The 25,681-nt window shown below is 36.1% G+C and overlaps 1 protein-coding gene across 1 annotated transcript in view; it reads left to right on the top strand.

Moving 5' to 3' along the window:
* Positions 1 to 23,684, top strand: part of GPC5 (glypican 5) — a 1,150,604-nt gene extending 1,126,920 nt beyond the window's left edge. Inside the window, exon 8 of the mRNA XM_032496786.1 lies at positions 22,726 to 23,684. Within this exon, the coding sequence (XP_032352677.1) occupies positions 22,726 to 22,883 (158 nt within the window). The 3' untranslated portion in view covers positions 22,884 to 23,684. The remainder of the gene's footprint in view (positions 1 to 22,725) is intronic.
* Positions 23,685 to 25,681: the final 1,997 nt, after the last annotated feature.

The raw sequence follows: 25,681 nt of genomic DNA, 5'->3' as shown, positions 1-25,681 counted from the left end.
TGTACATTTAGAACATTAACATAGTTAGATAAGAGTTCATTGTGACTGAATTACTAAAGATCAATTTGGCATTTGTCTGGAGGAATTTAAGCAACTGTTCTTGTGTTTGGCATTTATTTGGGCACAAACAAAAGATGTTAGAACTGAAAATTAGAACAGAAACTACCAACTCAGTGGAATGACTTTCCAACTGGTTATATAATGGATTCCTGAAGCTTACAGAAATAAGTCTTTAATTTACATTTCTAATCTCCTTTTTTCACTCCATACTCATTTAACAGGCTATTGCTATCACAAGTCTGTGAATAAATTAGCTACTTAATATTTTAATTTATTTATTTTCACCTTACCCAAAGTCCATACCTCTTACCACAGCTAAGAAGTTCTATATGTTTTAGTCCTTGTTCCCCTCTTTTGGCACCTCACCCCATCACCCACCCTAATCTAAGGTTCCCATGACTTGAGGGGCTCAAGGTGGTTTCCAGAAATGCCTACAATATAGCATGATGAGATACATTTAACAAGGAGGTAGTAGCAACTGAAAAATTTCAATGAAACCTGGATTTGGTTTATATAATATAAAAAGTGTATTCCTTTAAACCTATAATCTTGACAGATAGACTAGACACTTCAATTTGAGCTTTCCAGGAGCCAAGAGGAAGAGGGAAAGTAGATCACTTACACGATTCACAACACCTGGTAAAAGCAAACCAGTTGCTTAGAAATAGCATGACTATGTCTCCTACTGAATCCAGAGAGAACTGCTGCTGGACACCTCATGATTGCAGGGTGGACACCATCCTCCCAGGAAATGGAACAACATGCAAGGTGACAGCATGATATTTAAGCATTTCACGAAAAGCAAACTGATGTAGTAGAGAGAGTCAAAACATTGTAACCTAAATATCTGGTCCTCTGATTATCTAGTTAACCTTGAAATTTGTTTTAGAAAATCTGGATAAATAGGGATTATACATTTTCTTCACTCATGTGTTCATTCTTTCACTCATTCATTCCATGAAAACATGTAGATTTTGATTTTCTTCTTTGTTCTGCACACGGTAGGATATAGTGTATAAAAGGTAGAAACTGTCCCTCTCTGTCTTGAACTCGTAGTCTTAGAACTGGTACAGACATCAAGCAAGCTTTTATATAATATGATGTGATTGGTATTTTACTGAAATATTATTATGAGATATACAGTATGGTGGGATATTACAGCAGAAAATGCTAAGCTATGAAAGAGGTCAGAGACAGTTTCATGGGAGAAGTTACATCAAAACTGGGACCAAAAATTAAATGAGAGTCAGAATAAGAGTTGAAGTTGGAGGCAGAGGCAGGAAACAATTTATGCAGAGCCTTATATGGCATGAGAAGCAGTTTAGATTTCATCTGAAGACCAGTAGAAACCACTGGACTATGTTAAGTAGCACGACAATATAATCTGATTTGAATTTTTGTAGCCCTAGCTTAGAAGTCAGAAAAGCTCATGATGGTCTAGATTAGACTAGAGGAACTGGACACGTGAGATGGATTAGAGAGACAGAAGGTAAAAACTACCAAGACTCAGGGATTTACTGGTTGGAAGAAAGATTTCATTTTCTGGCAGTTGATAGATGATAAAGCAAATTGCCTACTAAGACAAAAAAAATTAGTTATTATTATTGCCTATTAGTTTAGGAAATAAAGTTGTGTCATTCATGTGCAAGATAATCCTTTCTTTTTATTCTCTATTTCAATGGTAGGAAGAAAAATTGCATACATGTTACCCAGTATGTTATCAAATTATAATTTACAAGATTTAAAAAAGTGAATTGACGTGTACCGCTGTTTTGTCCTAATGGGTATTGGAAAAATTACATACATGTTACCCAGTATGTTGTCAAATTATAATTTACAAGATTTAAAAAAGTGAATTGACGTGTACCACTGTTTTGTCCTAATGGGTATTGTTATGTGATTCATCCAAAAACTGTTCCTACTCACCCTGACTCCAAAAGTCTTATTGAGGGGAGATTTTTCACAAGCATCAATAACATCTATATAGAAACCATAAAATTAGTCCATAATCAGCTGCAGTTCCACAGAGTAAACAACCAAGAAAAGTGCAACCAAAGCTTAAAAAAAATTGATGTCATTCCTCATAGATTCCTCACATTGTGACAAGGAATGTAGCAGGGGTAAGCAATAGAATAGCTAAGAATAATTGATGGAAATAAATATGAGTATTTGAGCACATGTTGAGAATGTCCCTGATATCTAAGACTGCAGACTAAAGGAGAGCATTACTTTCAATGGATAAGTAATCAGACTGGTGTCAACTTCATATCTGTTCTGCTGGAAGTTAGGAGATACCAACATGGCATCTATAGATGACTGAGAGAAAAGAAATACACGCCAAGGTACATCCAACCAAAACCACATATATGGAAGAATTCGGAGAGCAAGACCTCCCAGTTCCCTGAGGGATGGAGTAATAAGCAGCAGACCACACCCTCCATGCAGCTGGGGTTAGGGGTGTGGTAGAAATCAAATTAATAAACATAAATCGTCTTGTAGATGACAGCAGAGCACGGCTGGGACACCGGTACCTGCAGGGGCTGAGATTTCAGAGCAGGGAGAACCCTGACAATGTGGGCTGATTGATACGGCAGTGTCTCCTTGCAGAGCAGGAGTTATCTGCCATGAGGATCCAAACAGCAGACCGAGGTCACTGGCTTTGCAGCCACAGAGGTACCCCATCATGGGGAGGAGAAAACCAAAAATTTTTCTCTCCAATTGTTTGCTGAATTCTGGGCCTGTGCAGAGTAGAGGACAAGCCAAAAGCCTAAGAAGAACACGTCCAAATAGCAACTCATCCCATTCAATAGCCTTCAGGAACACATACCAGAGTGTAAAACCTGCCAGGAGAGGAGCCATGGAAACTACACCAGCCTCTTAATTAGAACCCCAAGGCCAAGGTGAACCAGAGGTCAAGGGGACCTCTGCAAGGTCATAGTCCAAGTCTACTCACTCCCCTCTTGATGGGTTTAAAGTGATGGATCTCAGCTCTGCCTCCAGCAGATGGAAGGGGAACCTACCCTACTGAAGACGGTATCATCTGGTGCCTCTATAATTCCTATACACAACTCAGGCAAAACTCAGTAGACGCATGAAAGGATGGGAACATATAACTAAACTCCAAGAGAAAAAAAAGACTGAGGACGTATGAGAGTATATATACTATGGTACTGAATGGTCATAAGAAAAAGTCTTATTAATTGTAATGTTCAATGCTATAAGAGATTTATAAATATATTTATATGTCTGTTCCATTTAAAATATATTTCTGAGACATAAACCCTTTTAAAGAGAGCACAAATATTGTCAGGCTAACCAGTGTTCGACTACATTACTTTTTATCCATAACCCAAGTGGTCTTGAGTACTTCCACTCAGAGGCGTTTTATGGCTGATTTTCTCTAAGAAGTGGCTTTACTCTTCCTTAAAAAAAAGTATTAATATTTTAGAGTAATAATCCTTTGCCACTGCATAGCACTTCAAACTTTTGGAATTATTTTTACATACAGAAATACACTGATCTTTACAATATTGCTACAAGGCGGATGTTAGGTCCAGGACTTGACTTTACCCAATTACAAACCAGGAAGCTAACCTGTTACTGCTCGTGGATACAAGCAGAAAACAGACTTCTGGGTCAGAGAGGCAGGAGTGTATCACTCACGGCACAACGAGCAGCACGTACATGTGTTGCTTTCCTTTTCTGCTTAGTCCCACGGCAGTGATGTGACATGGCCCAAATGGAGTCTACACCTGCAGTGGGGTTCTGGCATAGCTGAGTAACACTGAGTTTGGGGGATCCACCAGATTCATAGCAAGCATCTCTTTGTCCAGGAGATGAATAACTCTGTCGTCCCTCAAAGTTACCAGGTACATAAACAGTCTTGTAAAATGGCCTGTGAAAGAGTGGTCAGACCCTTGCTGTCTGGAAAGACAAGTAGGGTTGCTATAGGCCCACGAAGGAGCATTCTCCCAGCAATAGGCTTGATAGATTGTTTTTTACTATTTCCAGTGAGGACATTAAGGCTCCACGTGAACACCATAGTAAACAACAGAGCCAGCACTAAAATCTAAGACTTCTGAAATGCCCTGTACCCCATCATTAAAAGAGTGAACTGGAAGAGAATCAACTTAGCAGCACAGGGAGGTGACAAAGAAGAATTTATCTGCCTGAGATTTAAACATAGGGGAAAATGAAAAATTTTAATCATGTGCTTGAATCAAATGTGATTTAACATTTCAAATTTGCATTATTAGTATCATCCAGAAATCCCCAAGATAATGTCTCTGTGTTCCAAAAAGAAACAAATATCAAACAATTATAGAGAACCGCAGCTCTATTAAGTGTCACAGAATTACTGAGATTCAAATCTCAAGAAATACGAGTATATATGTGAAAATGACAAAATACACAAAGAAATAATCCACCAGAGGCAACAGAGAGCAGTCATACTGTTAATAGAGCAATTTGATAGAGACTATAGTAAAAGAATTTAAGTGTTTAAAACCAAGATGCAAAAGCATAAGAAATTTAAGAGGCATGAAAAATAGCTGTTAGATAAAACACTAAAAACTTTACAAACTCAAAAGAACACAATAATGAAAATTAAAATCGCAAATAATAGGATAGTTTCAGATCAGACAAAACCAAAAAGAGAATTAATAAGCCAGGAAGTAAACAAAAAAAAATTCTCAAAAGTCAAAACAGACAAAGAAATGGAGCGTGTGAAAGTGGTATTCACAGACACGGCGGATAGAAAAGAAACAGCCCGTGTTCCCGCGATAAGAATTCTCCACTGAGATCCAGGTGACGGGATAAAAACTGCCTAGAGTTAATAAAACAATGTGAATCCTCAAATGTATGAATCCCAAATAAAAATAAATCCAAACCTAAACAAATCATAGTGACATAAGGAAAGATTTTAAAAAGGCAACAAGAAAAGAATACCTCTGAAGGAATTATAATTAGAGAGATGGAAATATATTCACCCACAAAAATTAATGTCAGAAACTAATGCAGCATTTTCAAATTGCTAGAATAAAATATTAAAATAAATTTTATATGATGCTTAACAATCTGTAGATTTTTAAAAAATAAGACTTGATCACTCATTGGGAAAAAAATGGCCTGGAAGAAGAAAATTAAAACCAGACGGCAGGACACAGATCCAGTAATTTGATAACGCCTTCAACAAATAGTTATTGAACACCTCCCATGTGCCAGGTATTTTTCTTGCTAGCGGGATTATAACTGTCCAAGAAACAATAATGTCAAATTATTTCCTGTAATTGAAATTTCACTAAATCATGTAATTATAGCATGGGCTGCTTTTCACAATTTTGATATCCTTTTATAGAATAGTTTAAAAGCAGTCAATATTTCCTCTTTCCTCAGTCTCTTAATCATCCCAGTCTGCGTTAAACCATGAACTTTACCACTTTACCCCCCATGCTGAACCAATGTACGTCCTTTTATGAAACAATAAATGCTATGCATCCAACTAGTCAGGCCCTTAGAACCACAGCCTAAATGTTCTGATATGATTCTCTCATCCTCCCAGTATCCAGCTAATACTCATTAAACTGAATTCAGTTGAGTCTAGTCAAACTGAATTAAACTGACGCAAGTATATCTGTGCTTATTCAATGCCAAAAATAAGGTCAGTGGGAGCAAAAGGAACAGCAGCCAGTATTAAACATGACAGAGTTGAATTTGGGACTAAAGAAAGACAAAGACATTTCCAAAGGCATCCCCCCACTTCCCTCCACTCTTTTCATATTCTTAGAGAGAATCTTAGATGGAGAGCACATATAAAAATAGCTCACACCTGAAGGGTTAGATCACAAAGAACAAACAGATCAAAAGCAGGATATGGCTCTGCATTTTATAATATCTAAAGTGAGGAAGGCTTCTTGGTTCACTAACCATACATCACTCATTACTTCCAAATGTTACATGTGCATGGCATCCTCTTTGTCCTTCAAAAAAAAAAAAAAAAAAGCAGCTGTGATTTGACTAAATCTGTCATCGATGTTGCTAAATGACAAGTGAGAAAATTACACAGCTGATGTAACAATGCAGCTTAACTCTTTCTCAAGTAATTGTCTTTACAGAATAACAGTACAACTATTACCTTTATACAGAAGGTAGAATCTTAGGACAGGGGGACGAGACCTCAGGTGGTCAGGATTTACCCACCCAATCCTGAGCCCTGGCTGTTGGGTGGTGATGGCGTTCAAATAATTATGATTTAGGATGACAGTGCTGGAAGAGATTTCGGAGATGTCATGTCACAAATGAGGAAACCGGGGACTCTAAAGGAGATGCTGGTGAAAGAAATGGGCTGACTGATTTTTACAAATGATTGTTGCTTATTATCTTGTTATAAACTTGCTACTTAAGAACTGTGTATATAACAAAGACTTCTTTTTATATTAATTCTCCAAGAGAGTTTATAGTGGGGGAAAAAAGTAATGTTGAGTAACCAGGTATGTGTTGTCTCAGCGGCAGTGAAATTGACTAGGTGGCATTTCTACTGCTAGAATGCAGACTCTCAGCTACCGCATGATATATTAAGTGATTGCCTAATTAAAACTCACTCACCACATAAAACAGGCACGGAAAAAAAAACAGGGAAACAAACACATCATGTGAAAGTGGAAGGCAGGTAGAGGGGTCAGCCAGAGCCAATTCTAACGGAAACCCAAAAATACAATAGATTTACTAACAAATCCTTTTGCATTCTTCTTTTATTTTCACAAGGACAATGTGTGTGCGTGTGTGTGTGTGTATTTCGAGTCCCTGATTTTATTCATTTAGGCAAATGCTTATGTTCTCTTCATTCTGTATAACAACTTGGACACAAGCATGCAGGAAACAATTAGTTATTTCTGACTTCCCAAGTATGCTAAACTGGTATTTTGGAATATTCTGATCAGTAGTACCTATAAAACATATATCACTATATGGCAAGTAGATATACAAAATATAATCTAGTACAATTCCTGGAACTATGTAAAAAGTCAACAAATGTTTACTGAATTGAAATATTTATACCCGCAAATGTCCAATGCGTTTCCAGGTGAGGAGGCTTCTCTCTGGAACACCGAAAGCAAGAAGTTTTCCTCAAAGTTCTACATCCTCTCTGTTCATGCTGCTTAAAGATGCAGCTGGGAGGAAAATTATTTCTGAGTCTCTATTTCTTTCTCTCTCTGTGTGCTGAGCCACCAACATAGCTACAATTGGAGACATAAACGTTCTGCAGGCTTCCATGTTTCCTTCCCAGCAAATTTGGAGGAAAATTGTTGGAACTGTCATTCAGTGGTCAGAACACTAATGTTTTAATCCCCCACCCGATTTAATTGACTATGTTGTGGTCCATAAAGGAAAATTACATGCATTTAATGTAATACATTTTGCTATGGATTTCAAAAAATGAAAAATTGGAGCACAAGTCTTTCGGTAAACTGAATATCTCATATATTTAAAATACGAAAAGAAAACAGTGTCTTCGGAGAATGGTGACTTGATGTGTCCTTGACTGAGATGCTCCCCTCCATTTTCTCACTCTTGCTCTAGGTGAAGCTTTATCGATGTACATGTCCTGTAAGAGTGGAATTGTGTTATGTTTACTATGTAACCATATAAAGTGAGGCAGGAAGTACCTGGCTCTGTTAGAATGATTGTCTGCAGGTTCATGACACTGGACCACATCCATGTGTTAGAAATAAAAACAACAGAATATTCAATTGGATGAATTACTAAGTCAGATAAATCTAATTATCCCTAAATGATTTTTTTCTCATCATTTAAACTCATTAATTAATTTCATTCAATAATCTCAATGTCAATATTACCACACCAGAATAAGGGATTCACCAGAGAAGAGTCCAAATTTTCTAAATGATAACAGATCCAGTGTGCAGCCTCTTTTCCAAATCTGCATGTAGTCTATTCAAAAGGAATTTCTTTTGTAAGGAAGAGAATAATCAGATATTACATGCTGAAAATAGAAGTTTATGTTGCATTCACCTCTACTCTATTCTCATTAAATTCCCTTCCCGTGAATCTAAGCATTTAAAATCTATGTAAATTTATAGTGTGATATAAGTGGTAATTTTAATGAGATTTCCTGTTGCTCTCAGTTTCTAGAAGTAGTGGTTCTTTATTTCAACTTTATCATAATGGTTATGCTTACAGAACCCTGACATAAAATCTCTTTCCTGTGATAGCTTGGCATGGTAGCTCACCTAGGAAACCTTAAATATGAAATAATTTTTAGGCATGATGTATAAATATTACTAAAATATCCCAAGTATTTTTGGGTTTTCCAAAAAAAAAAAGGTATGAAATAAAATACCATTAATTATTAGTAATAGCCATATTAAATTTAGTAGCATAGCAGAAGAAGGGTAAAAAAAGAAAGAAAACAACTCAGCAAGCTCAATCATGTTCTCAGTGCACTTGAAATTACTTACGAATTAAAACAAATCACTTTATTTTGCACTGTGCATGAAAGTTTTGGGACTAGAACACAGTTGGCAATTGCTGGACATTCTTATCAGCATCGTTGTTGCCAACTTACCAAAGGAGGCTGTTGGAGAGGAGCCCAATACTTACCTCTGACATGCCCCCCACTTCGATAAAGTATAATTTGCTTAAGACACTCCATCAGTCAGCAGTTGCCTATTGAGTCCATAATTACTAAAGGCCCTACAGGAAAACTTGAAAATTTCTGAACAGATGTGTCCAAATATATCCTTTAAAATTCTAAATATGACTAACACCTGAAAAAAGAATAAGAAGGAAAAAGAACTAAATCACAGTGCCTTCCTGAGCCTATCTACACTGAGAAAAAAAAAAAAATATATACATATATATATATATATATATATATATAAAAGAATCTCACTTCAGGCCAATCAGAACAGTATCTCTGGTAACAGGACCTGAGTATTTGAAGTTGTGTGCTTTGGGTGACACCAGTGTACACCTGAGGTTGAGAGCAACTACCTGCATGGATACCGTGTTTCCTAGAGTTCTTCATCTTTTAGTGTTTTGAACCCAGAAGGAGTTTTTTCATGTTAACGTCTGAATCGTATTAAGAACAGAACAGGTCTTCCAGAATAGAAGGTTGGCAGAGAAAGGCACTGGATTAGAAAGAATCTTCAAAGTCATAAGGTTTGAGTTGTTCGTGTCTCTTCAGCAAATGCTGTTGGGAAAACAGGACAGCAGCATGTAAAGCAATGAAGCTAGAACACTCCCTTACACCATACACAAAAATCAACTCAAAATGGATCAAAGACTTAAACATAAGACAAGATACAATAAACCTCGTAGAAGAAAATATAGGCAAAACATTATCTGACATGCATCTCAAAAATGTTCTCCTAGGACAGTCTACCCAAGCAATAGAAATAAAAGCAAGAATAAACAAATGGGACCTAATTAAACTTACAAGTTTCTGCACAGCAAAGGAAACCATAAGTAAAACAAAAAGACAACCTATGGAATGGGAGAAAATTTTTGCAATCGATGAAACCGACAAAGGCCAGAATGTATAAGCAGCTTATATAACTTAATAAGAAAAAACAAACAACCCAGTCCAAAAATGGGAAGAAGACCTAAAGAAGCAATTCTCTAAGGAAGACATACAAATGATCAATAGGCACATGAAAAAATGCTCAATATCACTAATTATTAGAGAAATGCAAATCAGAACTGCAATGAGATATCACCTCACACCAACCAGAATGGCCATCATTCAAAAGTCCACAAATGACAAATGCTGGAGAGGCTGTGGAGAAAAGGGAACCCTCCTATACTGCTGGTGGGAATGCAGTTTCGTGCAGCCACTATGGAAAACAGTGTGGAGATTCCTCAAAAGACTAGGAATAGACTTACCATATGACCCAGGAATCCCACTCCTGGGCATATATCCAGAAGGAACCCTATTTCAAAATGACACCTGCACCTCAACATTCATAGCAGCACTATTTACAATAGCCAAGACATAGAAACAGCCTAAATGTCCATCAACAGATGACTGGATAAAGAAGAGGTGGTATATTTATACAATGGAATACTACTCAGCCATAAAAACTGACAACATAACGCCATTTGCAGCAACATGGATGCTCCTGGAGAATGTCATTCTAAGTGAAGTAAGCCAGAAAGAGAAAGAAAAATACCATATGAGATCACTCATATGTGGAATCTAAAAAACAAAACATAAATACAAAACTGAAACAGACTCATGGACATAGAATACAAACTTGTGGTTGCCAAGGGGGCGGGGGTTGGGGAGGGACAGACTGGGATTTCAAAATGTAGAACAGATAAACAAGATTATACTGTATAGCACAGGAAAATATATACAAGATCTTGTGGTAGCTCACAGCGAAAAAAAAAAGTGACAATGAATATATGTATGTTTATGTATAACTGAAAAATTGTGCTCTACACTGGAATTTGACACAACATTGTAAAATGACTATAACTCAATAAAAAAAAGTTAAAAAAAAAAAAAAAAGGTTTGAGTTGTTCATGACTTGTTACTAACCATTGGTATTTGTTCTCCATGTCCCAGGCACTGTGCTAAATCTACTGTCCCAGTTCTCAAGTACTCATAGCTAATAAGCAAAAGAACCAGGATTTTACCTGGGGTTGATCTGATTCTACTTTTTAAATTTTAACTACTCCACTTCATTATGGTATTTCAAATACACAGACCACCACAGCATCCATGGATGATTATCAATTGTGACTCACTGTAAAGCTGGGTTTTTTTTTTTTTTGACTAAATATTTTATGTCACCCACACAGAAACACCTAGAATAATGTTTGACCAGATATCTGAACATCCTGTGACCCAGTCAAGTTAATACATGAAATTAATCATCACACCATCTGCATGTATTCACAGTATGTTGGGGATTTACAGTTGGGAGGACTGTCATCCATCACATTAACTGATTATGTTAATGTTAATTTCATCATTGTTTGACTTTAATTTGTAAGTTTAATTTAGCTTTACATCATAAATAAAAAGTTTGTATGTAGTAGTGCAGTTACACATACTTAACTAACAGTGTAAGTCAAATCAGCTTTCTAAACTGAGAGTATGAAAAGTTTTCTCATTTAAAATTGGCCATAAGTTAACACAAACAAGATTGAGAAACCATATTGCATAGAAAGACAGCCACCGTCTCAAGACAATTTAATAAAGTATAGATTTTGTTTGAGGGATAAATTCGGTGTTGAGTATGGGATTCATTTTGTCCTTAATTTAATGGAATCCTACTGCTGTAACAGTTTTTGAGATCCTACCAAGCACCCGGTACACTACTCTATTTATGTGCTGCAGAATGAGTTGAGAACAGAATGGCAGAATCCCAGATCTCATCAGCCTGTGTCACAGCTTCAGTGTTGCACAAACAAGCTAATATCCGTGAGAATGTTACGAGAGACCTTTATCATATGCATAATGCATACCATCTGGTTGTGACAGTTTCATACAATAAATTTGGTTGAACTAATATTTAGATAACTTCTAGAAGCTTTATCTGCACAAGCTGCTGAAATTTTGCTTCACATGTCAAAAAATGTTTTAGAAAATACAAGTGTACTAAATTTTGGAGGGGGTACATAAACTGTCGATTATTACTTAGAAATAAAAAGTATATCCATCTTAAAGTCTTTTTTAATATGTTTATTGCCACCATTTCTACTTATGATGCGTGAATTGTTGGAGATAGAACTATAAGCCCATATTTGGCCCTACATGCAGAGGTAGGGTGATATTGTACGACTACTTGGAGCTGCTCAGGGAGAATCATTTCCCTCTGGTCCCCATTTACTCTTGTTTTATTCTGTAATATTCTCCAGTTCCACCTCCAAGGATACATTCTTTCTGCATTTCCACTTAGAAATGATTTTTCCCACCTCATTTCATTCTTGTTTAAAAATTTTTATTGAAGTATACTCAGTGTGTTGAAACTGACCCTTCCTGAGAATAACACTGATCATCTAGAGATCCAGTTTCCTTTTTTACATCAGAATATCCTTGATATAATAGACTGCTCTTTGCACAAAAGCTCTATACACTTACAAAAGTTGGGAAGCAGGTTCCATAGGAAATCTGCAGGAAAACAGTTTACATAAAATTCTCTGGGAATAACCCTTTTTTCTATAAAACACTAGAGACACAATCCATGAAAGAAATAATTGATAAGCTGGACTCCATTAGCATTTAACACTTCTATTGCAGTTAACAGATGAGTAAGTTCTGGAGATCTAATGCACAGCACTGTGATTTAAAGGACAAATAAAACCTTTTGCCCCACAAAAGACAGTATCAAGAAAATGAAAAGACAAGCCACAGATGGGGAGAAAATATTTTCAAAGACACATCTGATAAAAGACTGCTATCCAAAACATACAGAGAATACTTAAAACTCAACAATTAGAAAACAAACAACCTGATTTTTAAAATTGGCCAAAGAGCTTAACAGACATTTCACCAAATAAGATATACAAACAGCAATTAATCATATGAAAAGACACCCTACATGATGTATCAGCAAGGAAATCCAAATTAAAACAATGAGATATCATCACTCACCTGTTAGAAAGGCTCAAGCCTGGAACACTGACAGCAGCAAATATTGACAAAGTGATAAAACAAGATTGCTGGTGGAAATGCAAAATGGTATAACTACTTTGGAAGATATTTTGGTGATTTTTTAAATAAAATTAAACATACTCTTTCCATAAGGTCCAGTCATTGCACTCCTTGTATTTAACCAAAAGAGTTGAAAATATAACCCCACACATAAACCTGTACACGGATGTTTGTAGCAGCTTTATTCATCATTGCCAGATCTTGGAAGCAACCAAGATGCCCTTTAACAGGAGAATGGATAAATGAACTGTGGTCCATGCATGTAATGGATTTTTCAGTGCTAAAAAGGAATGAGTTATCAAGTCATGGGAAGACATGGAGGAACCTTAAATGTGTATTACTAAGAGAAAGAAACCAGTCAAAAAAGGTGACATTTTATATGAAAGCATTTATGACTTTCTGGAGAAGGCGAAACTATGAAGACAATTAAAAAGACAAATGGTTGTCAGTGGTGTGGAAAGTAGGGGATGAAGAGATAGCACAGAGGATTTTTAGGGCAGTGGAACTACTCTGTATATTGTAATGATGGATATATATCATGGTCATTTTTCCAAACCCACAGAATGTATCACACCAAGAGTGAACCCTAAGGGAAACTCTGGCTTTGGGTGATTATGATGTGTCAGTGTAGTTTCATCCTTGATGAAAAATTTTAAATGCACCGTTATGAGAAGTGATGTTATAATGGGGAAGGCTACACACGACGGGGAGGAGGGAGGGGCACTTATGGGAAATCTCTGTACCTTCCTCCCAATTTTGTTGTAAAAGTAAAATTGCTCTAAAATTTTAAAGTCTTAAAAAAAATCACTGGGAATAAGGTGAGCACCAGTCTTTACAGGAAAATGCACAGGTAGAATGTGTTATGTAGAAGTGTTTGTATGTGTTTGCTTGTTTTGTATGTGGCCAATAAGTTTATTGAGGCCATCGTTTCATAGAAATTTATTCAGAAACATTTACCAAGTGCCAACTATGTAAGAGCTCATCCTCCACATAAACTAAAGAATCATCTTTGCTAAACTTTGGCTTTTAAATATTTATATAAATAACACACACATATATGCATAAGCAGTTGAATCATCTATATAATAACAATTATTTGATGATAGAGATGATTCTCTGTAAATTTGTGCTCCCATCTACATTGTACAAAATCTGACTAGCTTTTTAACAGTTCAGGTAATTTGGTCTAAGGTGGCCAGTCCCCTGACCAGGTAGGTCCAGGGAGTCAGGAGGTGGATGTCCTATTTCTGGCTCTATCATCTGCTCTCAAGGCACCTCTGCTGGTCAACTCACTTTGCCTGCCTCAGCCCCTAATATTCAAATAATAATCTTATTTTTGTCTAGGTAAAAAAATTTACAGTGTTTTTCATATTTACAATTTCATTTAATTTTCACATCTATCCTGGGAGAAGGCCTTATCACCATGTAAATATTACAGATGTAGAAACTGAATCTCAGTGACAATGTGAATTTTCTAAGATTTCTGGGGCTTGACCCCAGCTTCTCTCCACTCTGCTTCACTGCTTTCTAGCATGAATTCTAGAAGTCTGGGTAGCTCCAATTTAAACAAATTAAAAAGAGCTAAGTGCTTATTTACATATCAAACATTCCACATAAGTCATATATCCAAAAATCTTCTCGCAAGTATACGATACAGTGAATAGCTACTTATGAGCCCAAGAAATAGAAAACAAATATGATCATGAATTTGAGGGACTTAAAATTAAGTAAATGAGATCAATATATAAACCCAACTATCAGTGATAAAAGATGTATATATATATGTATATGTATGTCTGAACAATCTTAAGATGAGTGATGATTTCAAGAAAACATAGGCACACCTAAGCAGTGTTTATAATTGGACAATGGATGGGGACAAGGACAGAAAGAACTGACATGATTGTTGTTAGACAGGTTGATGCCAGAAAACTTGCAGTAGTTGGAAAACTATGCAATTTATTATAATATGTCACATGGAATCAGATACCAGGGCAACAATGAACTGTGGGTTTGAGAAGGAGAGCATATGGATGTTATTAATTCCAGCAGATATAAGGCAAGAAAGGATGAATTTCCATACTGGGTCAGGGAGGTGATCTTGTAATTTTCAACATCCGCATAATCCCCCTGCTTTCAATATAAGAGTGTTCCCTCCTCACACACACACCTGTTATTTTCATAATGCCTTGTCAACCCAAGGTAGAGCAAATAATCTATCTCGAAAGGTTACATCGTCCCACCTGAACACAAACCTCCAACTGAGACCACCACAAGGGCAAGCCGAGAGCCAGCCCCATACCCTTGGATGTCCTCACGTGGGCTGTGTTGTCTGGTTATCCCATGAATATCGTTATTCTCCTCAAGGATGAAGACAATGGCTATTTCCTTATATTTTGTTTCGCTATCCCTTAGGCCAAAAGCACTTCTTCTAAAAAACAACTTACTCAAAATATTTAGAGCTTGAAATACTAAGTTAAGAACATTGATTTCTAATACACATGATGAATCAGAGATGCAAGCCAAGATAATTCATTTCCATTTAATAAATACAATAAGCTTCACAATCTGGCTTGTACAACATTCTTAGACATTTTGACAATTTTTAAAGATTAGCTACTTAATATTTCTCACTTACTGAAGTGAATCAGGTTAAGTTTTGTCCGAAGTTAACTTTCACCTTTCATTGGGAGAAAAATTGTCCCCTCATCAGTGTTCGCATTTTACTCGCTGTAGCTAATTTTCAGCAAATACTAGTAAGTGAAAATGTCATCTATTTAATCAATGCCCAGCCCAGTATCTTAAAGATATGTATTATGGGTCCAACAACAACAACAAAAAAGTCTAAATAAAATATTTAAAGGGCCCAAATTATGGCAAGCCTCAATTTTCCAATTACTCCCATAGCGCTAGAGCTAGCTAGGCCTTCCTCTGCCACACTAAGCAAGCTTTGTAAGATCATACAGCAGATGCACCCTACATTAGGCAATGCAAAGGCAAAACCACCTGCCTTCAGTCCTCTAGTGTCCATAAGACAATAGCATGTCTTGTGCTATTATTAGTGGGGAGGGAACAGACATGTTTCACTGGTAAGTTTCCTGGCAAAATGGAACACTGCTCAGTATTTGTAATGAAAATAATCACCATACCAGGGATGATCATTAAAAATAATTAGCACCAGAAACTGACACAACATTGTAAGCTGACTATACTTCAATATATACATACATACATACGTACATACATACATAGTTAGCAACAGGAACACTGACCAACCAGAATAGATACCAGCCTGGACTACACCAGTGTGAAGGGGCTGAAGAGACCTAGACCTACTCGGACAGTCAAAGTGGAGATTCAGTGGCCAGATGCTGGAAATGTTCAAAGTCGCCTTCAAGATGGTAGATCAATCAAACACATTTAATTTTATTCCCTCCTGCCACCCAACTAAAATACAGTATAAGAATTTTTTTTAAACAAAAACCTAAATTTACTGAGAGCAGAGGAAACAGATGAGGTAATGATAACAATATTTGGGAACCAGAATGTAAATGGATGAGTGATGCCTAATGCCATGGTGGAAGGATGTGTAAACATGAAGGTGAGATGCTAAGTTACAATATAGAGAGCTACATGGACTGGCAGTAGACATTGCTACTGATATTTTGGTCCCATTTGTTTTTTCAGCCTGACGTAACCTATCTTACTGACATGTGTAAGCTTCCTCAACAGACATGGGAACACGACCACATTTGTCTATTAATTACTGAGCCCCATTTACACACTCAGAGTTCTAACCAAATTTTCCCTCTCTACTCTTAAATACAATCAGGGGTTACCACTAATCTAAGTGGGTAACGTGAAAAAAGTCATATTTACAAACAGTAAAAACATAATTTGTATAAGACAAGGTTGTGCAGAGAGAAAAAAATTTTTGAAAAAAATAGTGTAATTAGTATCTTAATAAAGTCTAAGAAAACAAACAAAAACAAAAGGGATATTTGCACGAAAAATAAAACAAGTTAACAAACCTAAAATCTGAATGCAAGGATGAGAACCTCAACAAAAAGACGTAAGTTTAGGAATCTGTTAGAAACCAGAGTAAAATGATGGAAACTAGAAGAGGAAATCAGAGGACGTCTTCCAGAAACTGAACACTCAAATAATGGAACAGACACAACAGAGAAACTGGTAGACAGGAAATCATCAATTAAGACGTCAAGAACGTTTCCCCAGTTGTACAAAGAGGTCAGTCCATTCCCCAGATGGACATGAGTTTTCAGACAGTCACTGAATGCCCAGCACAGTGGATCCAGTAGACCCACACCTAGAGACAGCATGATGGGATTTCAGAATACAGTGAAAGAGACACCATAGAAACTTAAATCTTCTCATCTGTGAACTTGAAAATCTCCTGTTGATTTAGGTCTTGTTTTACGTCCTTAGATAAGGTGTGCTGGGGATCATGTTCTTCTTTAGTTTTGACTTTTAATTCTACTGTGTTATAGTCAAAGAATTCATACTCCTTGTGTAAAAATTCCTTGTTAGTTGTTGATCCTCTGATATGTGAGCCCTTTTGGAAATATCTTAAGTATGCTTTAAAAGAATGTTTACACACTATATCCACTAGTCATTAACTGCATGACCCTATCTATCTGGCTTGCTAGCTAGCTATATTTGTTTATTAGACAAGCTTGTGAAAGTTTGTATTTGGAGCTAGTGTGATAAGTAATGCTCCTGTCGTCCCCTCTGAAGGTTAGATCCAATTAAATATACCACACATGTCAGACGGATAAGAATAAAAATATCAGCCACTCTTAGTGTTAAAAGCTGGACTAGAGAATGTGCTTTCTGCTTGAGCTATCAGTTAATGAGATAGTGGGTTTAAAATCCCCCATTGACTTGTATATGTCCATTTTGCTTTGTTATTTTACCCAATTATTTTCCTTTATTAATACTGATTCATTTTGAGAATACGCTAAGATAACTTAGGCTCAGAATTGGTATATTTACATGTTAAATTATTTCTCTTGTTATTACGTAAAGACCTTCCTTATCCTTTTTAATGTTCAGAATCCATTTTATCTTTTATTAATATAATGACATCAGCATTCTTTTGGTTATTATTTGCTTGAAATGTTTTTCCCAGCATTTGCTCTCACCCTTTTTGTATCATTTTTGCTATGCTGCTAGGTTTCTTTTGAAATCCAAACTGAATGTTTCTTTTCTGATATGATTCAGTTCATTTCATTTAGAGATTACTAAATTATTTGCATGTGGTTCTAACATCTGATTTTGCACTTTCAATTTGTCAGGCATTTTTGTTCGTGTGTTTATTCTTTCCTGACATCCTTTAGATTTTATTAATCCTTTTTGTCTTAATGGTTAGGAACACATATATTCCATATTGATTTTTTAAGTTGTTAAGCTTGAATTTTTGCATTAAAATACACAGTTGTCATGCCAAAGTTGTGTCTTGCCACAGTTGTCTAGAGCTAATTAATATTTCTCACTTCTTCCCAAATACTTTAGAATGTTTTAACAATTGTTTTCAAGTATTTTAATTACTTAATTATTTTAATTTAGGGGGTTAATCTTTTTTAACCCCCTAAATTAATCATTTTGTTGCTGTTTTCATAACCAACACATTTATATACGGTAACCTAGATGTTTTCCAGTTACTTTGAACACTGTATAACTTTCATCCCACTCCTTCCCTTGGCCTCCATATCTTGTATTTTTACGTATTTTTTTAATAATGCTTTTAGAGTAGTTTGGGGAGTATTGAAAACACTGACTCTCCATTAAAATAATTTTATATATACCATTACTTCTTCCACATAGTTTAACTCTGTATATAATGCTACATTCCTTCATAATTAGAGTAATTTTTTTTTATTTTAGCTTCTATTATTGCTCTTAAAAATTAACCTAATACTTTGTTCTGTTAAAAGCAACCTGTTCTTTCCTTGTGCACATTAAAAATGTTCTATTTTTGGTACCACTGAACATTACTACCATGTGTCTTAGGTGTAGGTATCATTTTATTATTATCTTAAGTTTTAATAGTGTTTTAACCCTCTATTATCACTAAATTAAGATATATATAAATACTTGATAATTTCATTAACTAGCCATATTTGATCATTCTTATACTCTTTAAAAATAATTTCCAGGATCACTGATTACAATTGTTCCAATACCTGTAAATTCTTGTAACTAAGTTCTGTATGTGACTGAAAACTAGTATATTTAATAGACATATTTTTAATATAGGGTTTTTACTACCAATTGCAAAAGAATGGCATTTTAAAGTTTCTATTTAAAAATTATCTCTAGAGGAAATTTCACGATTACAGTTTAAAAGAGCTCACAACAGTAATATTATAAAATTGCTTAAAATAATTTGGCATTTTTTTAATGAGATATATGTTGCCTCCCTGAAGTCTTCAAAAATCAGTAAAACAAACTGAGGGAAAGACTTGGATGACATTATGGAATTAAAAACAGCACCAGGAACTGGCAGAAGATCCAAACAGTATTTCCTTTGCTACAAACTCTATCCGCCAAAATAAAATCTATTTATCATTAATTATTGGAAAATAACCAATAATTCATTTGATGCAGTAACACAAATGAATAACAATCCCCAATATTACACAGAGCTGAAATATCACAAAAAATCATACTACTTTTAAGTATATTTCAGTTTATAGTCAGAAAATCCCATTAATGTTTTAATGCATTGTTTAAATTATGAGAAATTAGAAGTACTTCATTATTTTTATATAATTTGTTAAAAAGGAAGACTACTCATCACCATAAAGGGTCAACCAAAGGGGCTGTAAGTAAATCCCTCACCCTTGTCCCACAGAGAATGGAAGGGGTTTCCTATAGAACAGCCCTATTTATTAGTCAGACTCTCTAAAAGTCAAATAGAAAATCACAGAGATCACTTTCAGTGATCTCTACGATACGATCTAGTAATTCCACCTCTGGGTATATACCCAAAGGAAATGAAAACAGGATCTTGAAGAGAAATCTGGACTCCCATGTTTATTGCAACATTAGTCACAATAGCCAAGATATGGAAACAGTCTAACAGTTGTCAACGGATGAACGGATAAAGATGATGTGTTATATATAAAACAATGGATTATTTTTCAGCCATGAGAAAAAAAGAAAACCCTGCCATTTGCTATAACTTCTATGAAACTTAAGGGCTTATGCTAAGTGAAATAAGTCAAAGAAAGAAAAATACTGCATTATCTTATATGTGTCACCTTAGAAAGCTCATAGAAACAGTAGCTTGGTGGCTACCAAGGTACAAACTTCCAGCTGTAAGATGAGTTCTGGATATCTAATGAAGAGCATGGCAATGATAGCAAATAATTACATGCTTGAGAGCTGCTAATTGAGTAGATCTTAAATCTTCTCACCACAAAAAAGAAATGGTAATTATGTAGAATGATGGAGACATTAGCTAAGACTATCGTGGTAATCGTTTTACAATATGTGAGTGTATCAAATTGACATGTTGTACACATTAAATTTACACACTGTTACATGTCAATTATATATCAATAAAACTGGGGGGCACCACTCAAGTTGAATTGGAGAATGTATTTTTATAATTTTGTCATTCTCTCTCCTGGATTAAATTCATCACCTTATTCATTCACCTAATTATAACTAAATGCTTACCAGGTGAACACAGAAATTAATGTTGGACTCCATACCCTCAAAGAAAGGAGCCGTAGATTATCAGAGTTCAAAGATCCTTAAAGATCACGAAAGTATGTGTATAAAATTATATCAAAACACATTTTTCCAATAGATACCTATTTTTTGAATCTTTTTAATAAGTGAATGCTCTTAATTTTCTTAACCCAATTCCCTACTAATCTTTTAATATTACATTTATTTTTGTAATAAAATGGCTAGCTGTCTTCCCCCACCAGACTGCACACCACCCAGGCAGAAATATGAATTCATTGTCATCTTTGTGTTGCTATTATGCATAGAAAAGCTTATTTAAAATTAATTTATTAATGTGAGAAATCTGTAAATCTATTTTTCTTTTATGGGTCTTGGGTTGAACTTTGGTAAAATTTACAAGCTTAGTTATTGAAGTCCCTTGAAGAAAACAATCACTGCATCAAATGATTGTGGGACTGGCCTTCTCGGCAGGCTAAGATTTCTCAGCAGACATTGAGGCCAGGTTGTGATCTCACCTGAAACTACAGCCCTGACTTCCGGGCTCTTCAAGGGCTCTTTAATTCTTTTAATTTAATTTGTGTCTCAAGGGACCATCATCCTTAGAACCATCGTGTTTGTTAGCGACATCTCTACCTCCGGTGTTAAAATGGCATCCCATTAGAGATGCGACCCCTCCTGGCATTGCCTGACTTGCAGGCGTAAGTTTTAACATCTTACTGTTTTCATATTGTCCTCAACATGGTGCTACCCGGAACTCAGACCAGTGCCTGGCTCATGAGTGAAGAAGAAGACTACCAGCTCAGGAAGGCAGGAGAAAAAGTTATTTATGAATCCAATCCAGGCGCTTCTCACAATGCTTAAAAAAGAAAAAATAAATCCCTTAAAGCTCAAATTTATGTAGTTATCTTGGGAAAAAAATTTAATTAATTGCCTTGAGTCCTCATAGCTCCTTGTTACACGCTGGCATAACAAGAAGTATAAAACCATGACTAAAATATTCACACTCAACTCCAGTCCCAATAAAAAAAAAAAAAAAAAAAAAAAGAATTCCTAGTTATGCATCTTCCCTAATGACACAGAAGGGCAAAACAAGTACCCAAACAATGAATAATAACACAGGAGCTCAGACTGTGAAATCAATATGTCAGGTCAGCAGAACTGAGCCTCGTTGTAATGCTCTCCTCCCTGAATGCAGCAGAGCTTACCTTCTGAATTATATGCATGTATTGACCTGATTACATAAATATTGACTTTTCCTTACATGAAGCTTTTTTTTCAGTCTCACTGTAATTGCGATGTCAATATTTGTGGCTGTAGTAGCGTTAAATTTAAACTTGTTAATTGTGACTGATGGTGGCATGCCACGAGATATTTCAGACAGCCTCACCGTCTCTGTTCATGGGTGGCACTAGAGAGTAAGTGATAAATCTGTGATCCCCTAGGTATATCATAGTGAGATCAGCTTCTTTAAGAAAATCATTATTTCATCCCCAATAATTTGGGAGCTGGTCTCTTCGTCAGTTTACCAGGTTTTACAACACACAGAAGTAATAACCAGGAAGTGACGATTTTGGTCTCTAACTTTGCCCAATTTTTTTTTTGTTTGTTTGTTTAACCAAACACTTCATCCTTAACTTCAATGCCCAGTCCATCCTACTAACAAATTACTGGATCTATTGACAGATCTCTACACCCCTCTCCCCACGGCTCTGCCTGTGTCTAAAAGGTACCATTGAATATTTGTTACTATTGTCCTTTGACATATTTCATGAAGGATCCTATGCACAGGTTAGCCTAATACAAAATAAGATCTGTATAAATTCTACTTTTTAAAACTGTCCTACTGAATTATCTCTCCTTACGTGGCTTTATTTTCACGAGAAAGGATTTCACACAGTTCCTGCAATTGTTACATCTCTGGGACAAGCAATAATGCTATCCCTCAGGACATTTTAATTAAATTTCCTTACTTTGATGACATTAGGGAAATATTTCAAATGCTTTAAAAAGCTGGGAAGCTCATTTCATTTTGTTCTTGTAATATTTCTGAGCACTCCCACTCAAGGTCCTGTCCTTTCCAGTTAACGAGGAACAGAAGTATCTCTGTCCTGTCACGTCAATCATGCAGAATTAGGTAGCACATGGAGAATACAACACAAAAAGAAAAAAACAATGGTGTCCGCACTTTGGGTTAAAGAGCTGTTCTAGACGTATCACAGTGAGGTGGTCATCCATGATTCTGTGTATTATCTGCCTCTCTACAGGGATGCCAGAGGAGATGAACCTCAGTGATGTAAAGCAAATCCATCAAACAGACGGTGGTGGTACCTTAGACACAGCTGGAGCAGGATGTACAGCGGCAACCGAAACGATGGCATTGACTCTGATGGGCGCACTGATGTTACTTCCTGGGCTTTGGTAACTGAACTCTTCTGCCCTGATACATACATCTGGTTGGAGTCTTGATTTATCTCCTCTCTTCCTCTGAGTGGGACAAGAGACCTTTCTGACCATAACAATTATATTTACAAAAAGGTATGTCACCCTAACTTCTCTGAAGCCAAGTTGGAATGTTCACACAAAGTATTGAAAACTCAACGTTCAAATGATAGACTGAAAACATGCCTTCTTTGACTCTAACTTAAACGTTCTTAAATCCTAACATCTTAAACCTGCAAATGTGAAGAGCATAAAGTGACTCTGAGTAAGAAGGATGTAGTATATCTGTAATTTTATTACCCTCCATCCCAACCTCTTCCCTGCTAAAAGAAAGATGTTTTAAATTGAAGGTGTATTTGCAGGACAATGAAAACAGTGCATAGTGTTTCCTAAAATATTGGAATTCGAATTTCATTACATCAATCAAAGCAAACAATGGCAAGTCGTACGCATGCATTTTCAAGAGATTCTTCCATTTTTGCAAGCTATAGAAAGAAGTCACTGAAAGCCTGTAAGTTATAGAGTAGATTGCTGGGGAACATTTCATGTAATTTCATTAAAGAAGCTTGATAATTTTTATCCACTGTAAATTAGCCACTGACTAAAGCTGAGTATTTTGATAGCATCTGATTTGTATCCCATTATATACAAAAATGCATCTTTGGTATTGTGGCTCTGTTCTCTCCTCTCCCTTTGCCTAATGGATTTAGCTATATTGCATAGCACACACCTGCTAAGGGAATATCCTAATAAAGCTGTTAATCATTTGGTGGAAAACTTTAAAGAATACTGATCAATGTCTACTGGAAAAAAAATGATATATTCATCCATTTTCAAAATATTGTTTGCTATTTTTTAAACTTGATACTGAACAATTGACTATATATTTCCAAGGTTCCTATGAATATCTAACAGCACATAGTAACTCAGAAAATGCGGCATGCATTGTTTTAGCTCCTTCCCTTTTCTCACGTTAGCAGAGCTTTAACCCACAGCCCCTGATTTCCCAGCTGTGATAAGATGCCTCAGCAGATACTGAGCAGGTATGTCTATCACCACACTTAAGGAGGAAGAGATAAGTCAGCTTTTATTAAGAAGTATCACATCCAGTCGAGAGCCAGAAATCATAATTAATACAATGTGACAGAGCAGAAAAGTAAAGTGCTGAACTTTAAAAAAATTAAAGGATTTGAAACAACCTCTGAAAAACAACTGAAGGGGGGACTCCGTTGACAGCAAATATTTGTGAGATGAAATCAATTTGTCCAAAGGAGGAAATTGTATATGATCAAATCCTATCTTCTCTCGGGTTCTCAATTATCCAAATGATCCGACAATGGTCAACGTAAGCCACAATATTTTTTAATGCCAAATCAGATTTCACTGTCTGTTCAAATGTGCCTCAGAGGTGGAAGTGGTGTTCTGCCTGCCAGTTCTGGATGTCATTTCCCAGGCTTCCATCCCACTTGAACATGGACTTCACGATCTGCTTGGCTTATAGCTCATTTGCACCACCGTGCTCCAAAAACTAAACTTTAACATACTACTTTTTTAAATTTTAATGCCAGTCTCAGCTTTTTATTTAAAGTACTCTGAAACAAGCAACACTAAGTCCATCATTTCTGGCACCACAGCCCAAGTCATGGCTGGCTTGCCATGGCGACACTTCTGACCCAATCTTGGAGGAATCAGAAAGACAAACTGAAGAACGTGCTTCGGCAGTCTAAGATGTACCCGGATAAAAATAGTTGATAGAAGATAATTTTAGACATGGCAAGCAATGGTTAAAAGGTACGAGTAGTAACAGAATCAACAGTATGAATGAATATTGTTTTATCAACTAAATTTTACGCATGCAAATGGGTGTTGTGTTGTTTACCTCCACATAGGCACTTTGGACTGTGTGTGTGTGTGTGTGTGTGTGTGTGTGTGTGTGTGTGATAATGGTGCAGCTAGAGTTCAAAACACTTGAGGGCTTTCAGAGTTTCTTCGAGAATATTCTTTTTTAATGCCTCAGACTCTTGAAGAGCTGGTTTATTCTTTAATACTCCACCCCTGGCAGCACTTTACATCTGCGTAGCTCGTTATAATTTGCAGAACTCTTTCAAATGAGATAAAGCAACTCATTTGACCTTCCCCACCCCTCAAGGATGGGCTCAATTTTTAGTTAAATAAAAACGATAACGCTGAGGGGCTTGTTTTTTTTTTTTTTTTTTTTGAATATGGCTCAGAATTTGCTTCTGAAGAGTTTTCTGTCAGTAAAGTCTAACAACAGTAAAATTGTGCGAATGTGTGTCTGCTTTCCAAGATAACTTACAGGATAACTTTCAAGTAAAAATACATGTATTTTAAAATATCACTCACAGATCTTATACTGGACTCATTTAAACAAAAGAATTTTCTTGAACTTCTGAGTTATTTTTATATGAGGGAATCATGAAACAGTCCCGCGTTTTGCGTGTATGTATTGGGGAAGAATCAGTTAACAATCTGAGCTAAGACTTACCTGGCTTTCACTCTGCATACACACCATGATAAACACTTCTGTGTACAATCTCCTTTAATCCCCTCAATAATATCATCACTTCCCTTTTACCAATGAGGAGACTGAGGCTAGAAATATTATGTGATTTTTTTCAGTGCCACACACCTACTCAGAGTAGAGTCAGATGGGCAAGTAGAATGTCTCTAAATAAACTGTAAGCATTCCTAGTTCCAAAATATAGTAGTTCCAGAACAGTAGTGAAGAATCATGATGTTAGCATAAAAATCATCCAGAGG

The sequence above is a fragment of the Camelus ferus genome, chromosome 14, assembly GCF_009834535.1.
Source record: "Camelus ferus isolate YT-003-E chromosome 14, BCGSAC_Cfer_1.0, whole genome shotgun sequence".
Lineage (NCBI taxonomy): Eukaryota > Metazoa > Chordata > Mammalia > Artiodactyla > Camelidae > Camelus > Camelus ferus.
Note: the sequence above shows the minus strand (reverse complement) of the source record. Positions and strands in the feature narration are given on the sequence as shown.